This window comes from Prunus avium, chromosome 3 (assembly GCF_965620075.1).
Source record: "Prunus avium chromosome 3, drPruAviu1.hap1.1, whole genome shotgun sequence".
Taxonomy (NCBI): Eukaryota; Viridiplantae; Streptophyta; class Magnoliopsida; order Rosales; family Rosaceae; genus Prunus; species Prunus avium.
This window is the reverse complement of record NC_142286.1, coordinates 35114068-35139556: the sequence shown is the minus strand read 5'-3', so window position 1 is coordinate 35139556 and position 25489 is coordinate 35114068. Positions and strand designations below refer to the sequence as shown.

Below are 25489 nucleotides of genomic sequence, written 5' to 3'. Positions count from 1 at the left end.
GAGGGTGATCAGATAGTTGAGAAATTGTGTGAAGTGTCAATTGATTTTGGAGTGAAACTTCAACTTCCTTCAATAATTATGTGAAGCTCACATGATTATATCTTATATTGGATAGTTGAGAAATTGCGTGAAATTGGACTATTTCCCTATTGCCAATTGATTTTGGAATGAAACCTCAACTTCCTTCAACAATTACGTGAAGCTCACGTGATTCTCATGTGTATGGACGGACAAGTGTCCCTAACATCTGCTGCCCCCAAAAACTAGAATGTTTCCTCTAAATTTCCATCACTCTTGTTGGAGAAGTGATCATGTTAGGGTTCACATGATTGTCGCATGTGGATGTATGTCGATTGAATATCAATTGGTATATGATGAAGAAGAAACACAACATACTAAATAAAAGTTGTAAATGAAATATCACTTAGTTAAGAGTTAGTTTGTTAGTTTGTGATAAAAGTGTCGTATATAGTTGATGAATTAAATGACTGATAAGATGGAATATCGACATGTCTAGTGTGTGTTTGTTTTATATTTGAAAAACGTAACGATATAAGATTTGATCTAAATGAACCCTTTGGATTTTTACATTACTTTTGTACTTGAAATTTGTCAACGATGATCAATAGGAAGAGATAACCTTGTGTTCTTGTTGCACCTAACTGATATAAACTTCAACTAGTTGGTTCTTTGTTTTTGGTTTTGTGATAATTTCAACTGATTAGTTGTTTGACTGAAAAATAGAACCAACGTTAATTGAATTAGAATGTGAAATAAGTACTGATACAGTAAGCTAATTAATATCACCTTTAGATCCAAAAACTAGTATTAAGAGATCCAATGTTCATGTTCATTGATAAAAAGCAAAATCTGTGATTTTCTTGTTGCAGGGTTGGGAAAATATACATTCAAATCATGTATATACAGCTTCAACTCAGTTTCAAAAATAAATTAAAGTGGTACATCCTCAACTACCTATAATATTGGAGGGATTTCAATAAGGGACCCAACAGCTCAAGTACATGACTTTTCTTAGAGAATCCTCAGCTTGGTTCTTCTCTTCAGAATTCATTTTGTTCAAAACCATAGCAGAAGAAGAAGACGAGAGTTCCTTGGCTTCTAAGAAAGATCTCATATTGTTCTTGGCATGCTGGTTCAAAGACCTCATGGTGTAACTCCATCTGCAGAAGCCTTGATCTTTCAAAGCCTCGACAGCTCCAACACTAACCGCCACGATCCAAGCTCCTCTTGTTGCACGCATCTTCAGTTAATTCAACAGAGCACTCTGCTTTTTTCTGTTTCTGGGGTGTTTTTTTTTTTTTTTTTTTTGGACCCTAACACTGAATGTATAATATATATATACACACATAAAGCAAAAAAAAAGACAAAGTGGTTTTGAGATTTGTGGAAATCCGGAAGCTGCATTTGTCCCTTGTAGATTATTATTGCATATAAGACAAATTATGCAGTGGTTTTCTGTGAGAAAACCTGAGGTTTTGCATCTTGTTTTTTGATGAAGCAACGGAAGAAGGAGCTAGCTCTATTATTGTGATCTCAGCTATTTGTCTCCTTTTGTACATGCTTTTCACCCATTCATCCCTTCCCTGCTGCTCTGTGTCTTTATTAATTTGCTTCCCTTCAAAACTGAAGGATGATGAGGGTGTATTTTTGTCTCCTGATACGTACGATCCATTTCGTGCTACTAGCTACATTCGTGTTTCATGTTATCAAATTTGTGTCATGCTCGTACCAACTTGTTTTTGTTCTACACTTTTTTGAATATGGAATTTTTTGAGCAACTTTTGGAAGGGATATTTTGATCATTCATCTATTTCTTTTTCCAAATATTGCTCATTTTCAATTTTCAAATGACTGCTTTAGTCCTATACGAGAGGCTACTCAAGCTGCGGTGATGAAATCACTCTTTTTGCTGTTAGAATCAATCGTCATCGTCCCCTACATAATTTAGCACGAAAACGAATTAATTAGACCCTGAATTACCACTTGATGATCCCATATTTTTGACAAAACTCATCTATCTTCACTACTTTTGAACTCTAAAAGCTAGTAGCCATTACTCCAATCAAGAGACACATAATTAGCCAAAACCCCGTTTAGCGTTAAACCAAAAGCCAAGAAATAAGTTAACAAAATTTGTAAAAATCAGATGCTGCAAGTATAGACTTTTTTTAAAAAATAAATAAATAAATAAATAAAGATTTGTTTACTTAAAAAGAAAAAAAAAACCAAGCAGTTAGCAGTGCTCTAGAAACTAAAAAGGCATCACCATGATAACTACACTCGTGCCTTGCCATCAAGAAAAATCCAAACCAGAATCTGATCTGCACAAGCCTTCTGAAATAAGGTTTCCTTGTACCACCTATGAGGCCATGAAGAAGAAGAAGATTGAAGTGGAAGAGAGACAGATGTGCTTAAGGAACGCCGAAAAGGTTGAGAAAGTCATGAATCTAATTTGTTGGGGCCCTAATTAGCCATGCCGTTTTTCCATACGATATCAATATACTTATGAACCTAACTACAATCATGCCGATATGATACGTGTACTGTGCATGATGTAATCTCCTCCTTGTTATACTATACGCAGCTTTTCTTCCTTCAAAAGAGAGTTGTGAGTTTTGTAATGGAAAAAAGCTAGCCCGCTTCTTAGGCTGTAGAGCCACACATCACTGCTTGATGATCTAATAAAATAAATGCTTACTTCTGCAGTTAATTTTCTTCTTGACAGGTACAAAATATTGTGCATGATTCATATGAAAAACAGTCCTGAGTTAGTTTTACAGCACAGCTCTTCATGAGTTTAAAACTAAAGATAGAAGAAATTAACAACTTAAGTCCTCTTGGAGAGAGACTAATTAATCTAGGATACTTTTATATTAGAGTGTCTGCTATGACTCATCATGTGTTAGGACCCCAGCAGCTCAAGTACATGACAGTGCGAAGCGATTCTTCTGCCTGCAGCTGTTTAAGCCTTTGATGAGTTTGATCACTAGTAGTAGTGCTGTTGTTTGCAGCAGCTTTATTGAAAAGTACTTTTGGTGTAAGACCACCATAAATTTCTGCTATAGTTGGCCTAGTAGAAGATGAGACAGAATAGTTGCCTTTAGGAGCAGAAGCAGAAGCAGAAGCAGGAGCTTGGCCATTAGTTCCTTGCATCATTGTAAGTGATTTGTGAGCCCTGCACTTGGAGTGTTATGCACTCAAATTAAGAATGAAATATATGGCTACAACTTGGAAGCCAGCTTCCATTTATAGACACAGAAGCAGCAGGGCAGCAGCATAGCTGGAAAATAAAGATTTAGAGGTTTTGTCCACAAAAAAAAATGGTGAATTTCCTTTCCTGGTTTGCTAAAGATCAAGAAATATCTCCTTTAGAAAAGAAAAGAAGAAAAAAAAGAAAAGCTTTTGTTGGGGTTTGCCACTTGGCAAAATCACATCACTCAAAGCCATTGAGATCTTGGGGTGTCCTGAGCTTTTCTTCTCATCTTTCCTGTTTTGTTTAAGAAGATAGTATCACAGTCACAGACAGAAAACTAAAAAACAATGCAGAGCACGTTGCTTCCATCGACATTGGAGGCAGAGAAGGCATATTTCCACATGAGTCGATGTTTAGCCTGTACACGTTTAACTCTACAACTGGATAAGATTGACACCTAACAATCCTTGCAACTTGCCCTTCTCCTTTTCTTCTTTCTTAAGAGTTGAATTTCGCTTTAATCTTTAGTTTCATTTTCTATGTTTGTATGTGTTTTTTTTTTTAATGTGCGTTTCTTATTGGTTATCGCCATTGACTGTTATGAATCTTCCAACACATTGATGTTAATCATTGATGTTGTACTCTATATCTATCTCTGCATATTCAACCTTAAGAAGTTTTCTCAACTATTTTTTCAATTTATGATATGAATTTTTCTTTGATTTAAGTAAAAGAATATATTATTTCTTAATCATGAATGAAGGGAAATCAAAACAAACTAAACCAAACCAAACCAAACCAAATTCATCATCAAAATGAATTGATTATACTACTATTTTGAGAATAAATCGAATCAAAATCATACCGAATTAGACATACTCTAAATCAAAACGACTTTTGCACATCTATAATTTTGACAATATTGATTAACGATGTTAGATATTATTTTAATTGGAGTTACACTATTTTCACCCCCTTTCAAATTAATCTCCCCGCAACCAATGATTAACATTTGAATGTCGACAATCATGGCTATAGGCGTCAAACTAAATTTAGACGGCACATAATCTAAATCAAAACGACTATCGCTTTCCATGGCCTCAATCAAAAAGAGAAGAAACAAAATAAACTGACTATCCAGTAAAATATCAGGCGGCCCGGTCCAATTCAGTCCGACCCATCACCATGTCTCTCTTTCAGATACCACTACACGAAACACATACCACTTGTCGAAAAACTACTGGATCACAACACTTGGATAAGCCTTTTCGTGGACCTCTATCTCTCTCACACTCTTTCCCGAAAATTATTTTATAAATTAAAATCCTAAAACCCACCAAATTCCCTCTTCCTCTCCACTATGCTCAAAATTTTCCCGGAAAATTTCCAACTCTAAATATTCTCTCTTCCAAAAATGGCTGCCGTTGCTTCTCTCTCTTTCTCGGCCCTGAGTCAATGTTCTGATAGAAAATCGGTAATCTCTTCTACTTGGAATTTGGCTTACAACTCCGAAGGTCTCCGGCTCCGTACGAGCTTTTCCTGCAATAATGGTGGTGTTCGAGCATCGAGTTCGAGTTCTCGTATGGTGATTCATTGCATGTCAGGTGGGTTTTGCTTAGTAGCTTTGTTTGATGCCATTAAATTGCTATCTTTTAACGTTGCTACATTTTATCAGGAACTAGACTGGACCTTGATTTTAAATAATTTTGTGTAGAAATAGTGAATTTTCCATTCATTTCTGCTTTTTTACCTCTTCGGCCTGCTATAGCTTACTAAATTAACATCGTTTAAAGTAAAATTAAGCTTTTAGTTCGATCTAATTTAGCTGTTATATTTTCTTTTTTTCCAAGTTATGCCTTTCCTTATATGTTAATAGTAGGAAGTTATTTTACTGATATGGAAAGGAATAATTTTTCTAATCATCTTGCCTTGATCATGTGGGATAAGAACAATGGAGCCTTGATGAACTAATTATCTAGCTAGATGTTCATATTCATCAGGACCCATCTTTGGTTCCTGAACCAATATGCTTGAATTTTATCAGAGTTTATATTAGTTAAATTTTTTTCAACAGACTCTTAATTTTTATTCCACAAGAAGTTTATAATTAAATCCTCCATAATTTTCTTGGTCTTCTTGTGCTTGCTTACTTGATGTGCAGGTGCGCCTACTGTAGCTGACACAAAGTTGAATTTTCTTAAAGCGTATAAGCGACCAATCCCTAGTGTTTACAACACTGTGCTGCAGGAGCTGATTGTCCAACAGCATTTGATTAAGTACAAGAAGTCATACCGTTATGACCCCGTGTTCGCCCTTGGTTTTGTCACTGTATTTGATCAACTCATGGATGGATACCCCAGCGATGAGGATCGAGAGGCAATCTTCCAAGCTTACATCAAAGCATTGAATGAGGACCCAGAGCAATACAGGTTTGTCACTTGTGTGGGATCTTCTCCTCTCTGTTTTTTTCCATTGCATAACTTTTTATTTCGAAACAAAGAAATGTGGTATGTAAACTGTGGCAAACTGACAATCGCATTATCTGAGGTTTCAAAATTATGAAAACTAAGTGAACATGTAAGCTACTAATTGAGATTGTGATAACCAAGAAAATCCTATTAAGAAGATATCTGAATCATGCAAACTGCATAATGCTACATCAGAGTTTCCTAGTTTATGCCAGAAGATTGGTTGATAAAATAATCTGAGACACATCCATTGAAGGATCAGTTTTGATATCAGAAAAACAAAGGGAAAACCACTGGTCATGGGATGCTTGAGGAAAAAAAAAAAAAAAAAAAAAAGGAATCCTAATTTGTTAAGTATTCTATCATTTTCTTTTTTATCTTGAAAAATCTAAGAAGTAGATATAATTTTTTTATATAAAAATAAAAATGGTGATTTAATTAATTTAATTCATCAACCACAGAAATGGTTTCTTCCTTTTCCTCTGCTTTTCCAAATGTAAACTGTGTCTAAGAATTTACACCTCTTTACACTACAAATATGTCATACTGGCCATGACCATGACCAATCATTTATGCTTCCCCTTCAGAAGAGTAATTTTTGTGAGGAAACAATTCTTAATCTGTTAACTGTCAAAACTTCTACTGCATTTTTTTTTTCCAGTGAGAGTGTCATGTGCATTTGAATTTTTATTTTTGCATGTAATCAATCTCTTTCTTATATATTTGAGAAAAGTCTCTACCTTTACTAGATAAGTTTCCATGCTAAGCACTACAGAATTGATGCACAAAAGTTGGAAGAGTGGGCTCGGGCACAAACTTCCAGTTCATTAGTTGAGTTCCCATCCAGAGAAGGAGAAATTGAGGGGACATTGAAAGACATTGCAGAAAGGGCAGCAAGCAAAGGAAGTTTTAGCTACAGTCGTTTCTTTGCTGTTGGGCTCTTTCGTCTTCTCGAATTGGCAAATGCAACTGAACCAACAATATTAGAAAAGGTTAGACTTGCCAGTCCAATGCATCAACATTACAACTCAATGATAGGTGTTAAGCCAAATGTTAAAATTACTGCATTTTGTGCTTGGTTGAGTTAATGACCGTTACAATTTGGTTGGTAACAGTTATGTGCAGCCTTAAACATTGACAAAAGAAGTGTGGACCGGGACCTTGATGTGTACCGCAATCTGCTCTCCAAGCTGGTTCAGGCAAAAGAACTTCTAAAGGAATATGTGGCCAGGTAACATATCCCTCAGCATGATGTCCGTTATTGAATTCATAGTATATTATATATGACAGATAAGATGGACATGATAATAATCCTCAAAATAGACTGAAGTTTTATAGATAGTTTGAACCTTCTCCTGTTCTGAACGTAAGTGCAAGGATCAAATACGTAAACATTAGCATGCATACAGGGTAAGTTCTGTAATCATAGAGCTTTTAAGTCTGAAGGTTCTTGTATTGGAATCAAGTATACACCTGTGGCTCTGGTACTAGTTGTCTCTACCTGATCACAATTCACACTACATCCACAATTGAAGCTATAATATTTAACCAGTTAATCCCCTAGACCTTATAAAGTTAAAATCCATAGCTTTAGTTCGATTATCTGCAGACTGTACCTCTTGGGGTATAATTTATGGGTTTTGGCTTATGATTCATTAAGGACGGAGAAGCTTTTGTGCTTACTGTGTTCCAATGGGTAACCATAGTATTTCAATGCAATGATTTTGGCTTTCAGGGAGAAGAAGAAAAGAGAAGAAAGGGTTGAAAGTCAGAAGGCCAATGAAGCAGTTACCAAATGAATGGGAGACTACCAATATGTTCACGAGTAGTCGGAGTGGTGCCTCCTTCAAAGCTGGTCACTCTCCACGAAGCTGCAGATCCCCAAATCTTTGAGGTAGAGTTGGAGTTTTTACACTTAGGCATGTACCTTTCCATCAACTTGTAGGTTTGCTGTTAGTGTATTGCTTGCAGTGCTGCTCCAGCAACAGCCTATGTTCCCGCGTGTCTACATATTTACTTTTTATTATTACCTTTTGTTTTAAAAAAAAAAATGTATTATAGCTTGTAACTACAATTCTTGATTTGCAATATTTGAATCGGGTTCTCCACAGTAAAGCTAAGTGCTAGTTTCTCGTTCTCACCCTAATCAAGTGCTTCCATAGCATCACTCTTGCCTCCATTGCCTAAGCTTGACTGTACAAGTAATCACGATTTTTATGCACTGTGTATACATATGATTGAGCCTACTATCATAAAGATTTCATCTTCCTGGTTCATTAAGTTTCTTTTACTTCAATGCTTGTACCCTTGTTCTGCAAGGCCTTGATGGGATCCAACGAATTTGAGAAGAATTATTTGCATTCGATTCATTCACATAAATCAATAATATACAGCTGGATAACAATTCTTCACAAAGAAATAAAAAGATCTTTCATGGTTGACTGCTGGAAATGGTACTAAGCTAAGATGGCAATGAAATCCCAATAGAAATCTCACTCGTTCACAAGGGAATTAGGATGGGACAGACAGGAATGACTTAATAAGAGGTTTAACTAAGCTGAGAAATATCAATTTCTTCTGGGAGCTTAAATGTGTCTGCTGCACCAAACTTCCTATACTCTGCTGATTCATGAGCTTCTTCATCTGAATCCTCTTCATCAGCTTCATGGCTGGTCGGTGACACGGGATTGTTAATGCTTTTCGACCTGCAGCCGTGCCTGGCAAGAATGTTCACCTGGCGAAGGTGAGAGATTTCCACCATGACAGTTTCATCATCAACTGGGAGGGGTTGCTTCCAAGGTTCGCCATCGATCCTCATGTACGTATGATCGATTGCACCCTTGTGAAACAGAAAGCGGATCCGGTGGGCCTATCACCGTAAGATTAGCATAAAATAAGCCAATTATGAACATAATTTCGGCTTGATCAAGATTCATTGCTGCAAATTATGTAACAAAACCATTTCATATTTATTACCTGGGTAAGACGAGTCCCATGCCCCTTTGGCGCAAGCAAAACAAGCCCATGCCATGCATCTCTGAAACCAACGACCTCAATGCGGCCATCGTCTACATGTGGAGGAGTAAATTCTCCCTGCAAAGTGAAATCCACCAAAGAATTTGTTAGACATAATAAATAAATAAAAATTGGATCCAATTCACTAAGTGATGCGTGAACCAACTTTATGCCTCCTCCTACTTGGCATTCCCCAAGGATTAAATCCACCAGAAAAGCTAGGTAAATTGAGGCACACAATTGACTTGATGCTGAAAATTGAAACGCAGAGGTTAATAAAGAATAATTGGACATTATTTGTGAAATAAAATCATGCATCAAGTACCACAGAGACGAGAAACAAAATATTAAATCAATTTAATTCTTGTGCAAGAGATGTTGCCCTTTTGCAGTAGAGCACAACACAGACTCATGAGAACGAAGTTCACCACCCATGCAAAATGAAAACGAGGGAACACAGTACAAGTAGTGCAACGAAATTTTTAAAGAGAAAAGTGACGTTGGACATAGGCAGCATGGAAATTTTTCTTAAAGGAACTGGAAAATTAATTAGCAACTGGATCAAATACAGAACTTGGCATGAATCCAAGATCAAGCAAGCTCAACTCAGTTATAATATAGACAACAATGTACCTTGGAGGAATTTGGAGCTCTTCCCATTGACCACCGTGGTTTTTCATGATCATCAACTTTGCAAATTGGTTTATGTTCCTATTTCAAGAGATATAGTTAATTTCATATTCAGTAAAGAAGATGCTAGAAGGTAATCCATTGCTGAACGGGCAATCTCTAGATGCTCACCGGGAAGAAGACTGAGAAAGGGAAGAAGAAAACCAGCCTTGTGAACGGGTAATCTTTGCATAAGTACTCTGTATTTAGGATTAAAGAAAAGAGCAGAGGAATAAGTAGTGCTTCTCTCTATATCATAATATACATGAGCAAGATCCAGTTAAACTGAATGACATGAATGCTGTAACAGATTTAACCGCACCAGAAAATTTACCGTATATGACTAACACTATAATAGTTCATGATAAATGAGGGGTTGCAGGCAAAATTACTAAGTTAATGAATTCATTTCTCCGAAAAGAACAGAATTAGAACCCTAAGGTCTTTCAGTTATTTAATGGATTGTGAATGCCTTCATCTCGCTGTTCATGTTAGCATCAGCACTAATGGTGTATGAGGATCAAGTTTAATAATGCGTGACAAATTCATCTATTGAGGTTCATGTACATTGCAAAAGTTAGCTGCTCTATGTGTAACACCTATGGCGTATAGTACCAACTAATATTTCTAATTTGCATCCTACCTTTTAGTTTGTGTTATCTATTATAAATTTTCTCAAGTAATTTAATATCAAATAATTATCATGATTTAACTACACGATATCCATGGATCATAATGGTTCTTCAAGAAGTATGTACCTGATTTGACAACTGGTTTTTAAACTTTTCGGGATGCAGCTTTCGCTCAGTATGAAACGCATATGATACTTGAGCATCCATCCCTACAACCATAAACATGTAGTCCATTTCAATAAACACAGTTAAGTAAAGGAAGATATTATCAACACTTATTTGGCTTATATACAGGAAAAAAGAAGATAAGATGCTAATTTTGAATATCACTACAAACAAGTGACAATGGTGGGACTTAAATCGACTCAGCAAAAGGAGACATTTTCTAGAAAGAATGAGATAGCTATGCAGATTAAGGCTCAAAATATTTGACAAGACTCCAAGGGAAGAACTCTTACCCATACTGAAGTAGTTCCAAAACCCCCCACGAAATGTATGGTAACCTTCCTGCAAAGCACCCAAAAATTTGTGTGTATAAAACAGCAGACCAAACGTGTCTCCAACAAGAAAGAGAAGAGCTTTGAGCCTTCACAAAAGGAACGCCAAACATTTAAAAGTGACACTTCTTTTAAACATCATTCCATCAGTTGATTACATTTTCTTGATTACTCCAATATAATTTTGGTTGAAATTTGTGCTTAGAAAAAGCGCATAAAAAGTGAAAAGTTGAAGGTTAACTCCATTTGGTTATATAGGTTGATGAAGGAACATGGCAAGAATAAAAAATTAGACTCTAGTTAGAAATCAGGCCCTTTTGCAATCATATGCAAGTGATATGCAATTTTGACACATCTAAGGTCAACAGTGAAACCATTAAATTTTAAAATCTATCTGCATTAGATTTGTTCAGAAACAAATCAACCAAGAACAGAAAGCTGGCTCAGCTCCTGAAAGATAGCTTGACTTAATTTGCAAAGTAACTGATTTTAACTGCCTGCTACTCCATGGATCTGGTTCTTTTCGCTACTAAAACAGATAAGAGAGGACTTACCACGCTCAGCTCGTTTGTATCAGAGACTCGGCCAAATGCATGCAAAGAATGTGGAAGCTCAAGAGGAGCAATGGGATCCAATGGACCATCTTTTGGAGTCTTCATCCTCATGAGGAGGTGCCAGCTATATCAGAATAAGGAAGAAAAAACAAAATCAGAATTTGCAATTACTAAAAAAGGAGAACTGGTTAAAACTTGCAATGAAGATGAAGGAGACTTAAGGAAAAAAAGGACTCAATAAAATTAGTCATCAAAGAATTCATACTTCAAAACTCCATCTGCAGACAGGTAAATCTATTATATGCAAACAATTAAGGAGATGATTTAAATGATGAGATGTGAATCATCTAGAAACAGTACTGTGAATCTACAGCACTTCGAATTTACAAAAATCAGGATGTAAAAAGAAACAATGATGACTGTCAAACCTGTCTATTTTCATTTCCTTGGCTTTCTTTACTTCATTCAAAAACGATTTCACAGATTGAGGATCTGTCCCGGGATTCTTCTTCCCCTGATAAATTATCAAACAGCATGTCATGCATGATGCAAGCGATCAATGGCTGCACTATTACCTTAGCCATGAGAATTACAAATCACTCAGAACATTTAAACTTGAGTAAAGTACAAACATGGCAGCACTACTTAAGGATTGCTGGTAAATATTGTGTCTTCAAACAAGAAATTGAGAAATGTATGGGTAGTATGCACATCTACTTGTAATAAATAAAAAATTCTGAGATTTTTGAAAGTAAAAAGAAAAGATTAAGAAGAGAACTAAGTCTACAATAAAAATGGCGCAAAATGCCCTTCCATAGAGTGCATTAACAAGTTGAACTCTGAAAGGTACAAGAATCAAAAAGACATGAAAGCAATCCTAGTTCTAACTACTGACTGCCTGCATAATATCAAAGCATATTGTGGTTTTGCATAAATGACAACTCAACCAGGCATCCAAATATGATTAAGGTCATTCTAGACCATAAAAGCCACTGGGACAGGAAATTGCCTACCCATCCAAATGCAAATGGAAGATTGTTTCCAGTTCCCAAGGGTACTGTTGCTATTGGGGGTGAATGAGATAATTTGAGATCAGAAACAACTCCAAGAAGCCAACCAGCAGTTCCATCACCACCTGCAACCTAGAGGATTTGGTACATGTCAGAAACAGGAAAGGGCAACAGCCTGCAAGGTCATGAAAAATAAAAATAAAAATAGCACACCATTTATGTTTATTATAATTTGACTCACAATTATTCTCAATTTCTCTTGAATCTTTGTAGCAACTTCATCCCCATTCTGCTTGAGTTTTTCAAGATTGGCATAGATTCGGCTCAGCACCTTATCAGGAGTCTCTTCCCCCAAATCAAAAACCTACAAATAAGCTAGTTCAAGATCAGATTCGCAAAAAAATTGAAATAAAAATAGCCGCTTAATGCAACCGCTGAAGTAATAATCAATCCATAATTTAAATTGAGAAATTTGACAACATTTGACCATACAGAAAAGAAAAAAATATATTAATACCTGAGTTTCATTGAGAAGGGAACGGTACGTTACAAGAAGATCCCCACCTAGCTGACCACCACTTCTGGAGTTGATAAACACTAAAACTGGACACTGGGGTACATCAGGTACTTTTTCACTCTCTGATTTTGGCACTAGTACATACTTTGGAATTTTGAAATTGTTCAAGAAGTCCTCCCCAGAGTTGGAATGTGCCATTTTTCCTCCAACTGTATTATTTAAATCATAATTAGCAATATTTTGTAATAAAAAGCCTGAAGATAGCCATTTCTACAACCAATATAATAGTGATTTAGAAATAAAAATAGTAACTTTGCAGGATACTGATGGACATACTCAAAATTCAGTCTATGCAAGATATCCAAACGCCAAAGGGCAAAGACATCATTCAAAGAAATTTTGTTTGGATGCCGAGAATACATACACAGGAAAAGTAACAGGAAAGAAAATGTTCAAATTTTGAATCTTCAAGTCTCAGCATGAAAAGAAATACAGTGTCTGGTGAAGCAAAAGATAAACCAACAATACAAATCCATTGGGTAAACTTGGAAAAGAGCTAAAAGTTCGAATTGGGTGAGAAGGCAAAGAAAGAAGACCAAATACCTATTGAGCCGAGGAGATGAGAGCCTATGACCATTTACCAGATAAGCTGAATGATGGAAGTGAGATTCTGAAATACCCGGGAAACAGAATTCAGGCGGAAAAGTAGACCTAATCTCGGGGAGAATATGCAGTTGAGGTTCAGAAGGGTTAAAGATGGAGGCTTTTCGGATCCAGAGAACCAAAAGTTGCAGAGAAAACGCGGAATGTGGAGATTATATGATATGATACAGTTGACTTGTTATTCTTCTTTCTAAAGCTCATTGTGGAGACGTGATCGATGCTATTAAGCATGACCGAAGGAAGCTATTAAAACGTGATCGAAATTATTGAAGATGTGAAGGCAAAGTAAATGTCTTGGATTGGAAATTACTACTATGCACAAGATGAAGGGAAGCGAACGTTCCTATTCTGTCGTTCTGTGCTCAACCTGTGAAAAGAGGATAGCGTTTGTTTTGTTATCTTTGACCAATCACGATATATTCGTATGACATAGCATTAAGGACCGAAATATAAAACATTGCTATTCTCTTTGCACCAGTGTTTCCCTCTTCTGATCATTCAAAAAAACCATGTTTGGTACGCGTTGCTAAAAGCACTTTTACAAAAGCACTTTTACGTAGCGAAAAGCGCTTCTAATTTCATCTAAAAGTCCTTTAAAGTACTTTGAAGTTTAGCATTGCCAAATGGAACATCTTTTTGGTATTTTGATTTGTGGTCTGATGTCGGATTCCGCTAGGAATCCTCTGGTGGGGCCCCGCTTCTGCTGGAGGCGCCTGGTTGGCTGCTGAAACAATGTGGGATTAGGGGACGCTGGGACCAACATTCCAACATGTCATCAATCGTTGTGGTTGTGGTTGTGGATTTGGATTTGGTTTTGAGAGTTGATTTTCTTCTTGATTTACTTTTTTCAAGGTAACTAATAATGATTCCGTGTTAGAGATTCCCATATGATCTGGCCCATTTGCGAACACGTTTATGCACTACCCATTAATATCACATAATATGGTGAATCAAAGTTATCAGAAAAAATGTGTACTAAAAAAAAAGTCATCAGAAAATGAGAAGTAAGGGGACACTTTCCATGAAGTTTCCTCACATTTTGTTACTTTCAACATCCCCTTCCCACCCAAACTTATTTCATCAAGACATCCCTCTCAAATAATTACGAGATATTTTGTATCTTTTCAGTTGTGCCTTTCACATATCTCTACCACACACATATTCATCTTACTACATGCCTACATATAAGACCCGAAATTAATTCATGTACTAGTGGAAAGTTGGTTTAAGAGGAATGCCAAGTCTCTCTCCACCAAAAGATTCAGCTCCCACAACTCTCTTCCCCTCACTTTCTTAGACTTGCCTTGGCTTTTTCCATGCACCAACCTGTTACACGCCTCTACTTCTATGAATTCCCTCACCCAACCCACCGTTTCACCCAAACTCTCCTTCCAACATTCAAACACTCTCTCTCCAACACTTATTCCCTCTCTCTGGTCACCTCACTTGTCCCCCACCTCCCACCATGCCTTACATCCTCTACTCGGCAAACGACTCTTCAGTCACACTCAACATTGTTGAGTCCACAGCCAATTTCAACCATCTTATTAATTATAGGCAACCACCAAAGGCATGTCAAAGAATTTGATCACCTTGTTCCTCAATTGCCTGATTTGAATAATAACATTAATAATATGCATTTTGATTTCAGTTTCCAATGGCATAAGCACATTTGTATTTTCAGTTCTTGCATTACAAGCAACAATTTTTCCAAAGTCTGGCATCTGCCTTGCTATAACGTATCGTCACGTTGTGGATGGACGATCTGCTAACCATTTCATGAAATGTTGGGCTTCTGCGCATAATTCTAGGGGAGACTTGTATATATTGTATATGAATCTCCTCCAGTCTATGACAGGGATATGATCACAGACCGAAAAGGTTATGATATGAGCCCATTTTGTTCAACCAGTGTACATCAGCTTGAGATCAGCATGGGGAAAATCTAATTCAACTGTTGCAGACAATAATGTTCGAGCAACAATTTGTCCTGACTCAATGCAAAAACGAAAATGTGGCGCCCCAAAAACACACTTGTCAAAATTTGTGGTCGCATGTGCTTTTGTATGGGTGTGTTTGATGAAGGCACAAGATTGTAGTGAAACTGGTGTGGCTTCAATGGAGGGTGATGATGGCTTCCACTTGGCAAGATATAAAGTTGTGGGTTGGGTTGGGTTGGGTCTAAATGTTGCTCCCTAGTTTGAGTGAGCTCCCTACCCAATAATCCAGACAGGGCCTAAGCTTTGGTCGAAGCTGGCCCAAAATTCAATCAATAAAAAGCCCGAGTTAATGAAAGCAAAAAGGGCAAGACCCAGTCCAAACTCTTTTACAGCATATCAACGGGAATTAGAGAAGCAAAAATAATAATAATAAACCATGAGATGTGGTGTTGTGGTAGCTCACCTCATTCCTTAACCATGAGGTTGGGGGTTCAATCCCCGCCCATGAGAATGAAGCGCATTTTGTGGTCAGTCGTTTACCTCCATTGGGAGAGCTCCCGCGGCGAAATGGATTAGTCACTACTATCGGCGGTGGATACCCTTGGGTCTCACCTAAAAAAAAAAATAATAATAATAAATTTTTTAAAAAGGTGCCAATATTCTAAAAAAATAAATACAGTCATAGTTCAGCTCAAGTAATTAAGAGCAGTTATATATGCACTCGAAATGAAGACTATAAAGAGAAAAAAAAAAATTGAGACGATCCCATCTCATGCATGTCATAAATATAATTGTGTTGAAGCCACTAAACTCATCCCCACCAGCCATTAATTTAGATATCACTAGTACCAAATCATCATCATATAAGTGAAGCCAAGCACAGTGGCCCAAAAATAAAAAAAAGGTTGAACAACCAACAACGTCGGTCATTTTACGTGTAATTTTGCCATGCATCGCATACAATCTTGGTACCACAATTCTTGTACACGTGTTTACAAGTGACAACAGCTAAGCCCTCAAGAAGGGGGTCAACGGTCAACGCCCATGTTCTCTGTATTCATATCTGTAATTCAATCCTCAAATTTATAGTACAAAAATATACATACAGATCTCATGTTGTCATACACAACACCTACGTGCATGGATGCATAGAATACTAAGAGGTCGATCTGTATTTCTCTTACATCCACAAAAAACTTAGATCCTAACTCATTTAAAAACAATTTGCTCGACAGATATGGGTTATGTCAGTTGATCTATGAATGAAGACCTAAAAACTAGATGGTTTTGATCGTTGGAAAAAATTTCGTATGGAACCTTAGAAGGCGTCCCTCAAATAAAATTATTTAAAGAATCCCTCAATAAAAAAGGAATATATATGTGTGTGTGTGAGAGGTTTTAATTTTGTTAATTAAGTACGTACACCCATAATTCTCTCAAAAACAGAAGCCATTGATATTCAAAGTTTGTTGGGAGATTTGAAGGCCTGACATCAACAAGAACAAGTTAGCTAGCAACGCTTTTATACACGATTCAATTAACCACCCAATTTTAATATAATACAGACAGGTGCTACCAACCTTAGATTTGCGACAAGTAATTACCTAAACTCGTATAATGTGTACGTATAGGCATAACGCATGCATCAAATTCATCATCACAAACCCTTCAACAAAGCAAAATTATTTATATATATAGTGACGATACACATACTGCATAAAACTTTCCACGAACACGTAAAATGGATATTATGGTTACATAATATTTGGGCACGTGTCACAGCCATAAAATTAAAGTTTCTAAAAGCTTCATTATTGCTGATCCAAAGAAATTAAATGATATGTGTGTGTGTGTCCTGTAGACAGCAAACAGGGAGACATGGATAACAATTATGGTTTGCTTAAAAATTAAACTATTTTGAGACATGGAATATATAATATTGATAGCGTATGAGCTGATCTTATAAACTACTTATTCTCCAAGTTCAACAGCTGAGATCATGGAATTGAAAACAAATGACCTTTTATACATCAAGATATGAATATTTAATGAACAATATTTCGCTTCCTGTTAATAGCAGTGTGGCGTTTTTTATGTATTATTTTTGCATGTGTGCTAAATTGTGATTGGAAGGAAGGACTCGGCAATATTTAATATGAGGGCGGAAAAACATCACTTCTTCTAGATTTTCTTTTTGTAGTTTGGGAAGTGGAAGAAGAAAGGTGAAAAGTGGAAAGCAAAGCAAACAAGCAAGCAGCAGCAGCAATTTGATTTGACTTCAAGGCAAAATCTCAGTAAGATTGATATATAATTAATAAAGATAATATTTGACAAATTTGGGTAATGTTAGATAGAGGTGGATGGACTACAGCACCTGATTTTGAATGACTCAGATTTCTTTGGTTTTGCCTTGTTACAATGCTACTGCAGATAAAAGAAGCACACTTGTTTGCTACGGGAAGAGGACATTTGTCAGTTCAGGATTGCAGGAGATGGGTTGACTTTGTTGTTGGAAAGTAGGAAGTACACCTGTTTCTGTTTGCTACGTGGCTGGATTGCAATGGCTTGATTTCTAAGACGCTCCAGCTTGGAAAGTTAGGGAACATGTGTTAACAACATGACACATCATCATGAACTTTTCTGGGTTTATTATTTTTGATTGATTAAAGGTGAGGAAAATCAAATAAACATTTTTTTTGTTTATCTTTTGTGCTAAGGCAATTCACAATTAGGTTCCTATCAATCTTCAAAACGGCAGCATTCAACATAGAACTAAATTTGTTTGACAAAATAAAAACATTGTGTCAATTATTGTAGGACCAACCAAAGAAAAATTTTCAATTATTTATCGTAGATTTCAACCAATCAAGAAATTTAGAACACTTTTAGAAAAAAAGACAAATTCTGAAAAAGATAGTCAAAGGATTCAATATTATCATGACAAAAAATAAAAAAAAACACGACATGAATCAAACTTCCGTTTTCTAATTTATCAATGATTGACAACTATGCTGAAATATTTTTTTTAAAAATCATATGTCTAAACTGCATGATCATGATTCCATGAAGTCCTTGAATTGGGATGCTAATCTTCAATGGCGAAACTAGAAATTTTTATAAAGGTGAATTATTATTTCTTATGACAATTAACGTAAATGAAGTGGAACGCTTATACTTCTTTCTTATTTTTTTCTGGGAAAATTATGTAATATTATATGATATTATGGAGCATTTTGCTGATGACAGGCAACGTAAATGAAATCAAGAAAGGCCTTCGACAACAAGTAACCTCAGAAAGTTGATAGAAAATATGATCAAATAGTGAATGAATCAGGAAACAGAAGGGATGGAAGCTTTTCTCCTTGTTGATAGCAGATCTAACAACCCTACCGGCCCATCATTTTCAGTACCTGGGTACATATATTTACGAAGAAAAGTTAAAACTAAAAAAAAAGTCAACCCCATTCGCCCAAAAGCATAGTTTGTATTATTCCCGCTGGCACAATTGTATCCATGCATAAGATTAATAAAACTACACATACCATGTTTACTTTTACATGTGACCCCCAATTCCTCGGCTTTTTTATTTTATTTTATTTTTATTTTTTGCTTTTTTGACGTGTGCTTATAGCTTAATTATATACCTAATATTGCATTCATATATACTGCACATAAATAAATGGACATGTGGCAGGAGGCCGGCGCCAAATCCCTTTGACTTCAAATCGTTTCTCAAACTTCATCCCTCCACTATATATATATATATGCCTCATCTTTCCCTTTTCATCAGCAACTTAATTGCACTGCTTTCCAATTATAAGTCACAAAGTAGCTTTGATTCGAAATCGAAACCTTCTGATCTCCAGCTCCACATCAAGTTTGATAACAACATCAGCTGTGCCACTGCCAAGATGGGAAGAGCTCCTTGCTGTGATAAAAATGGACTCAAGAAAGGTCCATGGACAACTGAAGAAGATGCTTTGCTCGTCGATTATATTCAGAAACACGGACCGGGGAATTGGCGAAACCTTCCGAAGGACGCAGGTGTGTACATGTACATATATATATATATGATCATGTTTATCAAACAGTTTGTTTTCATTCTAATTAATGATTGAAATGTAATTAAATGTATAGGGCTTGAAAGATGTGGGAAGAGTTGCCGCCTTAGATGGACGAACTACCTGAGACCTGATATAAAGAGAGGAAGATTCTCCTTTGAAGAAGAAGAGACTATAATCCAGCTACATAGCATCCTGGGAAACAAGTAAGCTTAATTATATGCTTAATTGCTAAACATATTTAATATGATTTTTTTTGTAATTAATTGCACCTCCTGATCAAATTATCTGCTTTCCAATAATGTCAGGTGGTCAGCTATTGCAGCTCGGTTGCCAGGGAGGACAGACAATGAGATCAAGAACTACTGGAACACGCATATCCGAAAGAGGCTCCTTAAAATGGGAATTGATCCGGTGACACATGCTCCGCGAATCGACCTTCTTGATCTGTCCTCAATTCTCAGCTCATATATGTGCAACAATCCAGCTGCTGCCCTTCTCAATTTGTCAAGCTTGCTGAGTAGCACCCAGCAGCAGCAACCGCTTGTCAATCCAGAGCTGCTAAGGCTGGCAACCAATCTGTTGTCAATCAAACAAGAAAACCCAGAATTGTGTTCCCAAAACTATAATCTCCATGATCAAAACCAGCTCGGCAATTCCCAGCAGCAAAATAGCCAAGTGCTCCCACCTTTACAGTCCCATGACCAGCTCCAAGATCTCATCCAAGGGGACTTTTCTGCTGACGTGGCGAAAATGAAACAGCTTATGCAAGTGATCAATGCGGAAGGGTACTCACCCAACATGACCAACTTTAACGGCCCCACATTTTCCCAAGAAAATATGGTTCCTTCAAATTTGGGGGCTGATCATCAAACTGCTGTTTGCCAACCAAGCTATGTGCCTTGCACTACTTCAAGTGATCCCACCAACATTCCTGATTTGCCCGAAAATTATTTCCAATCTTTGAATTACAACAGAAGTAGCGATTTCAGCTTCGATTCTGTTATGTCGACGCCTTATTCAAGCCCGACCGGGTTGAATTCATCGGGCACATACATAAACAGCAGCACAGAGGATGAGAAAGAAAGCTATTGCAGCGACTGGTGGAAGTTTGAAATCCCAGAGAGTGCTTTGGATATCAATGATATTATGTAGAGATCTTTTAGACTCAAATCTTCTGTTTTGTGTTTCTACTTTGATTTGATTTCTGGTACTAGTAGTTGATGTTGATAATGAGATTCTTTGTCGTCATTTTTTATTAATTAACTACAGGTTTTTTTTTGTTTGTGTGTACCAAAGTAGAGTTTGCATGCACATTAATTACTAATTAGGTTTGTTCCATTCCATGCACTGTGAAGAAAATATTCTTGTCAAAGCATATGTTATCATTTTCTTTGCCAAACTGTCTTAATGTTGTTTGAATTGAGTATATCCTGTCTTGTTACCACCATGCCGTCACCACTGGCATGCATGTCTGTTTGATCAGCTCTGCCAGCAAAAATAGATGAGTTCAAGGTTTAAACAATGTACAGTTCAATGGTTCTTGAGATCTCTACATATCAGGGAAGAAGAAACCAAAGTCTGGATGGGAACTATTGAACTTTTTCTTGTAGAACTTGGTAAAACAGTGAATGTCCATAGAAGTACGTACGTAAGTGAAATAATGCGTGAAAATTTGATCCTATATTTTCAGAGTTGATCTATTATCATTAGTTGCGTAGTTAATCTTATATTGTTTGTACATGCCCATCACTTACAAACTCGGATGAATTACAGAGAAGCAAACTATAGATATTTTTTGAAAAGTTCCAAAATCCTCATTCCGTACGTGTTCCATTAAATTTATGTAGTAGCAAGTTGTGAGGCACATAGAAAATACAGGTCAACGGGGTCTAGTTTAGTGAAAAATGACTTTAACTTGCAGACCAGATGTCTAAAGCTTGAACTCCAATGACAACATAATTGTGTGTGTGTGAGAAAACCCCTCACCACCAGTAGTTTAAACTGTCGCTATATATATATTCATAGTAAATGAATTAATGATTAATCCACATTTATCATATGAAGATGTTCATTGCCAAAACAAAAATTATCTCCCCTTTTATCTTTTCTTCACTCTTTTTTTATTGGGTCTAATTTGTACGCGTTTTGCATATTTAGCATATACAAACGTACATTGGTAGAACTCTGATGATGATCATTTGGCTTTTGAGTTTTTGCCACCTGCCAAGTATGCTGACCATGTATATGTAGTGGTGTGGTTGATCTGGAAGAAAATGAAGCTGCTTGTTCTTTTCATCTTGGTCAATCAGCTACACATTTTCGTGCGTCTTCGATCCACTTTCAGTCTTTCTCCTTGGCCTTTTCTCGACCGCCCAATATCCACAAACCCACCACTTACTTGTTCAATAAAAAATAAAACTCTGATTTCCAAGCTCATAAGTACTCAAAAAGTGTGTTTTTGTCTTCATTCACATGCCAAATGCCTCCTTCTATCTCTTCATATCATCATTGTCCCACCAGGAAGGAAAAAAAACACACAATCACATAATTTAGCAGGTATTGAATTATTGTGTGGAGCATACGTGCCCAGGCATGCTACCAAATAAAACAGATAGGATTATAATGTTAACAAATTAGTGGACTTTCTATCTGTAATGGGTTTTATATCCTTCCAACTTATTTTTTTAAATTTATTTTAATGTAACTGGCTTTGCCTTTCTGTATTATTGAAACTTATTTATGACGAAAAATTAAAAAAAAATGGGTTGTGGGAATAGAAAATGAGATTCTAGTTTGTTCCAATCACGCAAAGAAAGAATATTTGAAGTTGTGAAAGCTTTTCATCCACTCTGGAAAAAAAAACAAAAAAAGAAGCTTTTCTTCCACTTAAAGTGCGGGCAAATTCAACCCGACACATTTAATATCTCATTTTTTCATTAATTTTTGACATGTGATCTTCATTCAAGGAGTCAAGCAAAGCATGACATAATTATTGCTCTATAAATTCAAAACAAATATGTCTAGTCTAGGAGAAAATGAGTTTAGTAGTGAAAAAAAAGAAGGTGAGAAGGACTAGTGGCGGCTTGATTGATCGATTCTTTTTGTTATTCTTCACATGTTTTCATTGTTTTTTCAGAGAAAATGCGCATTTGGGTCCAAAAAAAACTTTCATTTGGTGGCTAGAACGACGATTTATTTGAAGACTTTGACACTCGACGACACATGTCCACCTTTCCTCTATTGATCAGGAAGATGAGGTAGAGAGAGCCGAGAATGGGCCTTCTTTCCCAAATTTGGTGGTTAATTGATTGGGAGCCGTGTAAATCATGAACAAGGTCTTCTGTTTCAGTTTGGGTTGAGGTGCTTATTACACCCAAACCAAGCTTGAACCGGCTCATTTTTCTTTGTCATCTAATCTAAAACGGGGATTGGGCAGAACACCATCAGGCCAATCTAAATCCTAATTACTTTACTTTAGTTTACCTTTTACACTTTTGATATTGATGATCACCATTAATATTATAAACTTAAATCCCTAACTCATCTAATCCCTTTCTTAAAATTTATGCATCTTCAAGGATAAGAAATGCTCTTAATTATTGTTCAATTTAGGATATGAAATTCACTTTGATATATGTGATATAACATTTGCATAATTAGGTTCAAGCTAATTCGGTCCAACTAATGTGGTACTACTCAGAGAACTTTACCTAACTCTAGCGAAAATTACCCTTGCCTTGGGGCTACGACACCGCTACAGCTTGCGTACATCGTGGAATTTGTATAGAGCTACGACACTGCTACAGCTCAAGTGCTCGCACCACCTCTTTCCAGTCTCATGGTTATGTTTCCCTTGCCTTGGGGGGCTGTTCTAAGAGTTGTTGGCTTATGGTGGCATATCTATGCTGGTTTAGTTTTTCGTTGAGTTTGATGTTGTTTTGCTTATTGGGTTGTTTTGTTGTTCTTAATCCAGTTAGTTTTGTTATTTCTATTTTTGTTAACCTGATGATATCATTATCTGGGACAGTCTGTTTATTCATGTTCATCTGATATTGCAGATTAGTCAAATTCCTTGGGCTTTCTTATTGGGTTGCTTTGTTTGTTGTTTATGTGCCCTCCCGGTTTTGGGGTGAGGTCTTGGAAGGAAGTTCAACTTTCGACAGAAAAAACAAAAAACATTTGCATAATTATGTATGAGACGAAATGACTGAACCAAACCGGTTATTAACTAAATTGATCTGGTTCGGTTATACTACTAGTTTGAAGGTTAAACATAATCATAATGTTGCAATAGTTAAGTATGCAGTTTGATACCTAAAGCTAATTAAATTGGACTATGTTTGCTCTCAATTTTTTTTAGTACAAGCAATTGGGGAAGGGATTTACTCAAACTAATTTGAGATATAACATATAAGATAAATTCATATTGAACGCACAATTCAGATTGTCACAATGATATCTCAAACCATGTACAAGTGATTAGTTACTGTGCACAGATACAAACTATTCAACACTCAAATCCTCACCCTTACAATCGACAATGCCCTGAATCTCCCCTGAAGACACCATACCATATATTTTCTTTTTGTACAGGGCATGCCAATACCCGACAACCACCGTACGTACTAGGAGACTGTATATACTAATAGCCTGCATTTGCAACAACACAATCATTGTACCTTTTAGGCTTTTCCTCTCCTACTTTCTACGCTCAATTACCAAAACCTTTGCGAGGAGGATCATCTATCTATTGCTTTTTCTTTTGATCTAATCTTCTTTGATAAAATAATCTCTGATTCAAAATGGTAAAGAAAAGCCAAGTCCATTAGCTTTTTTTAAGGACGAATGGGGCTTGCACTAAAACACACCAAAAGCCTAGTGATCTTTAACAAGTTTAAAATACAGAGGGGGGACCCAACCCAAGAGAGCCCAAGGGAGAGAAGAAGCTTTAACAAATCAAAGTTTAAAATGAATGTAAAGAAAAGAAAACCAGTGGGGCAAACGGGAGAGAGTGTTGAGCTTTTCCCAAAGGAACTTTTGGTTGGAATAATTTTTGCTTGATTGGCGCTTTATGTTTGTCTTGTCTTTAAACACAACATGCATCTCTTTTCATTTATTCATTTCTCCCTTGGACTGTTGCTCTCCCTTGTATATATAATTCCACAAACTCTCTCTCTCTCTCTCTCTCTCTCTCTCTCTCTCTCTCTCTTATCTTTTCTGTGATTTGGAACCTACTACTTGGGTTTTTTCTGCTAATTTTTCCTCTGTAGAAATGGAATATTGATATTGCAATAAGCTAAGATAATGGACACCATTTGGAACATTTTACAATTTTGCTTTTTCTGCATATAGAAAAGGGTTGGTAAAACAAACAGTCTTTTAAACTTTGGAGTGTGGCCATTCCATTTCGTTCCATGTGAACTGCAATGTAATGTCCTCTCTCTCTCTCTCTCTCTCTCTCTCTCTCTCTGACTGACCAGTTTTGTATTACTTTATGTTATCTTTTTGAAAAATAATTTGTGGAAAAGTTGAATGCATTGGCTGTCACGCAGGCACACGATGACTTTTGTCTGAAAGAGGAGCTATTACCTAGTAACCACACACGCTCAAGGTCACGCATATGGTGCTTGCTTGAAAGGGTTCAACACAGAAACGGTCAATTCCCTAGGATGCCCTCCCATTCCACTGTTGTTTCCTTTTTCATGCACAAGTTTCAATACACAAAAACTACCCCCTCCCTCTTTTACTTTCTCTTTTTAACCTTTACTCCTTTTTCATTTTTAAAGACTTTTTTTATTGAGTGAGACGATAATATATTAAACTCACACATACTACATAGATGCTAGAACTTGAACTTTTTTTTTCTTATTATTCACATTGTTCTTGTTGGCCATGCTAATTTCTCATTTATAATTATACCCTTTTAGCCTTTTTATTTACTCATATGGCTATTGCTTGCTTGGTTTATACTTTATATCATGATTAGATTATTAAGATGTCCTTAGCACAAAATATGACATCAATGGCTCAATGACCCTCTGGCCTTTTCTGTAGCAAAAGTAAGAAAAAGGCTATGGCAAGTTCATGCTGCTCAGCAATCACACAAAATTGAAAAAATAAAAGGAAAGAGAGAGGAGAGAGAGAGCACTTTCATTTCATATCATATCAGAGTGTGAGGAGGATAGAGAATGAAAAGGAAAATGACACCACAAGCTGCCAAATCTTTAGACAGCCTTTTTTTTTATC

At 36.5% G+C, this 25489-nt stretch overlaps 5 protein-coding genes across 6 annotated transcripts; 3 read left to right on the top strand and 2 right to left on the bottom strand.

Moving 5' to 3' along the window:
• Nucleotides 1–853: 853 nt before the first annotated feature.
• On the bottom strand, nucleotides 854–1329 carry LOC110772259 (uncharacterized). The gene has a single exon (XM_021976689.2). It carries the CDS (start codon nucleotides 1259–1261, stop codon nucleotides 995–997), a length of 267 nt encoding a protein of 88 aa, XP_021832381.2. The 5' UTR covers nucleotides 1262–1329; the 3' UTR covers nucleotides 854–994.
• A 3194-nt stretch (nucleotides 1330–4523) lies between these two features.
• On the top strand, nucleotides 4524–7828 carry PSB29 (photosystem II reaction center PSB29 protein). Its single transcript, XM_021976621.2, has 5 exons — nucleotides 4524–4818; nucleotides 5376–5643; nucleotides 6458–6674; nucleotides 6798–6913; nucleotides 7418–7828. The coding sequence occupies exons 1-5, from the start codon at nucleotides 4629–4631 to the stop codon at nucleotides 7479–7481; spliced, it is 855 nt and encodes a 284-aa protein (XP_021832313.2). The 5' UTR covers nucleotides 4524–4628; the 3' UTR covers nucleotides 7482–7828.
• A 194-nt stretch (nucleotides 7829–8022) lies between these two features.
• LOC110772201 (diacylglycerol kinase 1) lies at nucleotides 8023–13633 on the bottom strand. Of its 2 annotated transcripts, XM_021976620.2 has the most exons (14): nucleotides 13180–13633; nucleotides 12913–12924; nucleotides 12577–12785; nucleotides 12301–12423; nucleotides 12063–12191; nucleotides 11478–11563; nucleotides 11050–11173; nucleotides 10457–10505; nucleotides 10125–10207; nucleotides 9499–9566; nucleotides 9331–9408; nucleotides 8864–8948; nucleotides 8659–8775; nucleotides 8023–8551 (listed from the first exon to the last, which is right to left on the bottom strand). In XM_021976620.2, the coding sequence occupies exons 3-14, from the start codon at nucleotides 12772–12774 to the stop codon at nucleotides 8231–8233; spliced, it is 1461 nt and encodes a 486-aa protein (XP_021832312.2). In that variant the 5' UTR covers nucleotides 12775–12785; nucleotides 12913–12924; nucleotides 13180–13633; the 3' UTR covers nucleotides 8023–8230. The 2 variants fall into 2 exon arrangements, with proteins under 2 accessions (XP_021832312.2, XP_021832311.2); XM_021976619.2 differs by lacking the exon at nucleotides 12913–12924 and having other exon boundaries at nucleotides 13180–13632.
• A 1223-nt stretch (nucleotides 13634–14856) lies between these two features.
• Nucleotides 14857–15438, top strand: LOC110772229 (coumaroyl-CoA:anthocyanidin 3-O-glucoside-6''-O-coumaroyltransferase 1-like; the record flags this gene model as incomplete). Its single annotated transcript, XM_088250674.1, has 2 exons — nucleotides 14857–15103; nucleotides 15152–15438. Coding segments are annotated over 2 exons (534 nt in total), but the record flags the coding sequence as incomplete, so codon positions are not given.
• A 3545-nt stretch (nucleotides 15439–18983) lies between these two features.
• Nucleotides 18984–20585, top strand: LOC110772242 (transcription factor MYB41-like). Its single transcript, XM_021976668.2, has 3 exons — nucleotides 18984–19223; nucleotides 19317–19446; nucleotides 19549–20585. The coding sequence occupies exons 1-3, from the start codon at nucleotides 19091–19093 to the stop codon at nucleotides 20393–20395; spliced, it is 1110 nt and encodes a 369-aa protein (XP_021832360.1). The 5' UTR covers nucleotides 18984–19090; the 3' UTR covers nucleotides 20396–20585.
• Nucleotides 20586–25489: the final 4904 nt, after the last annotated feature.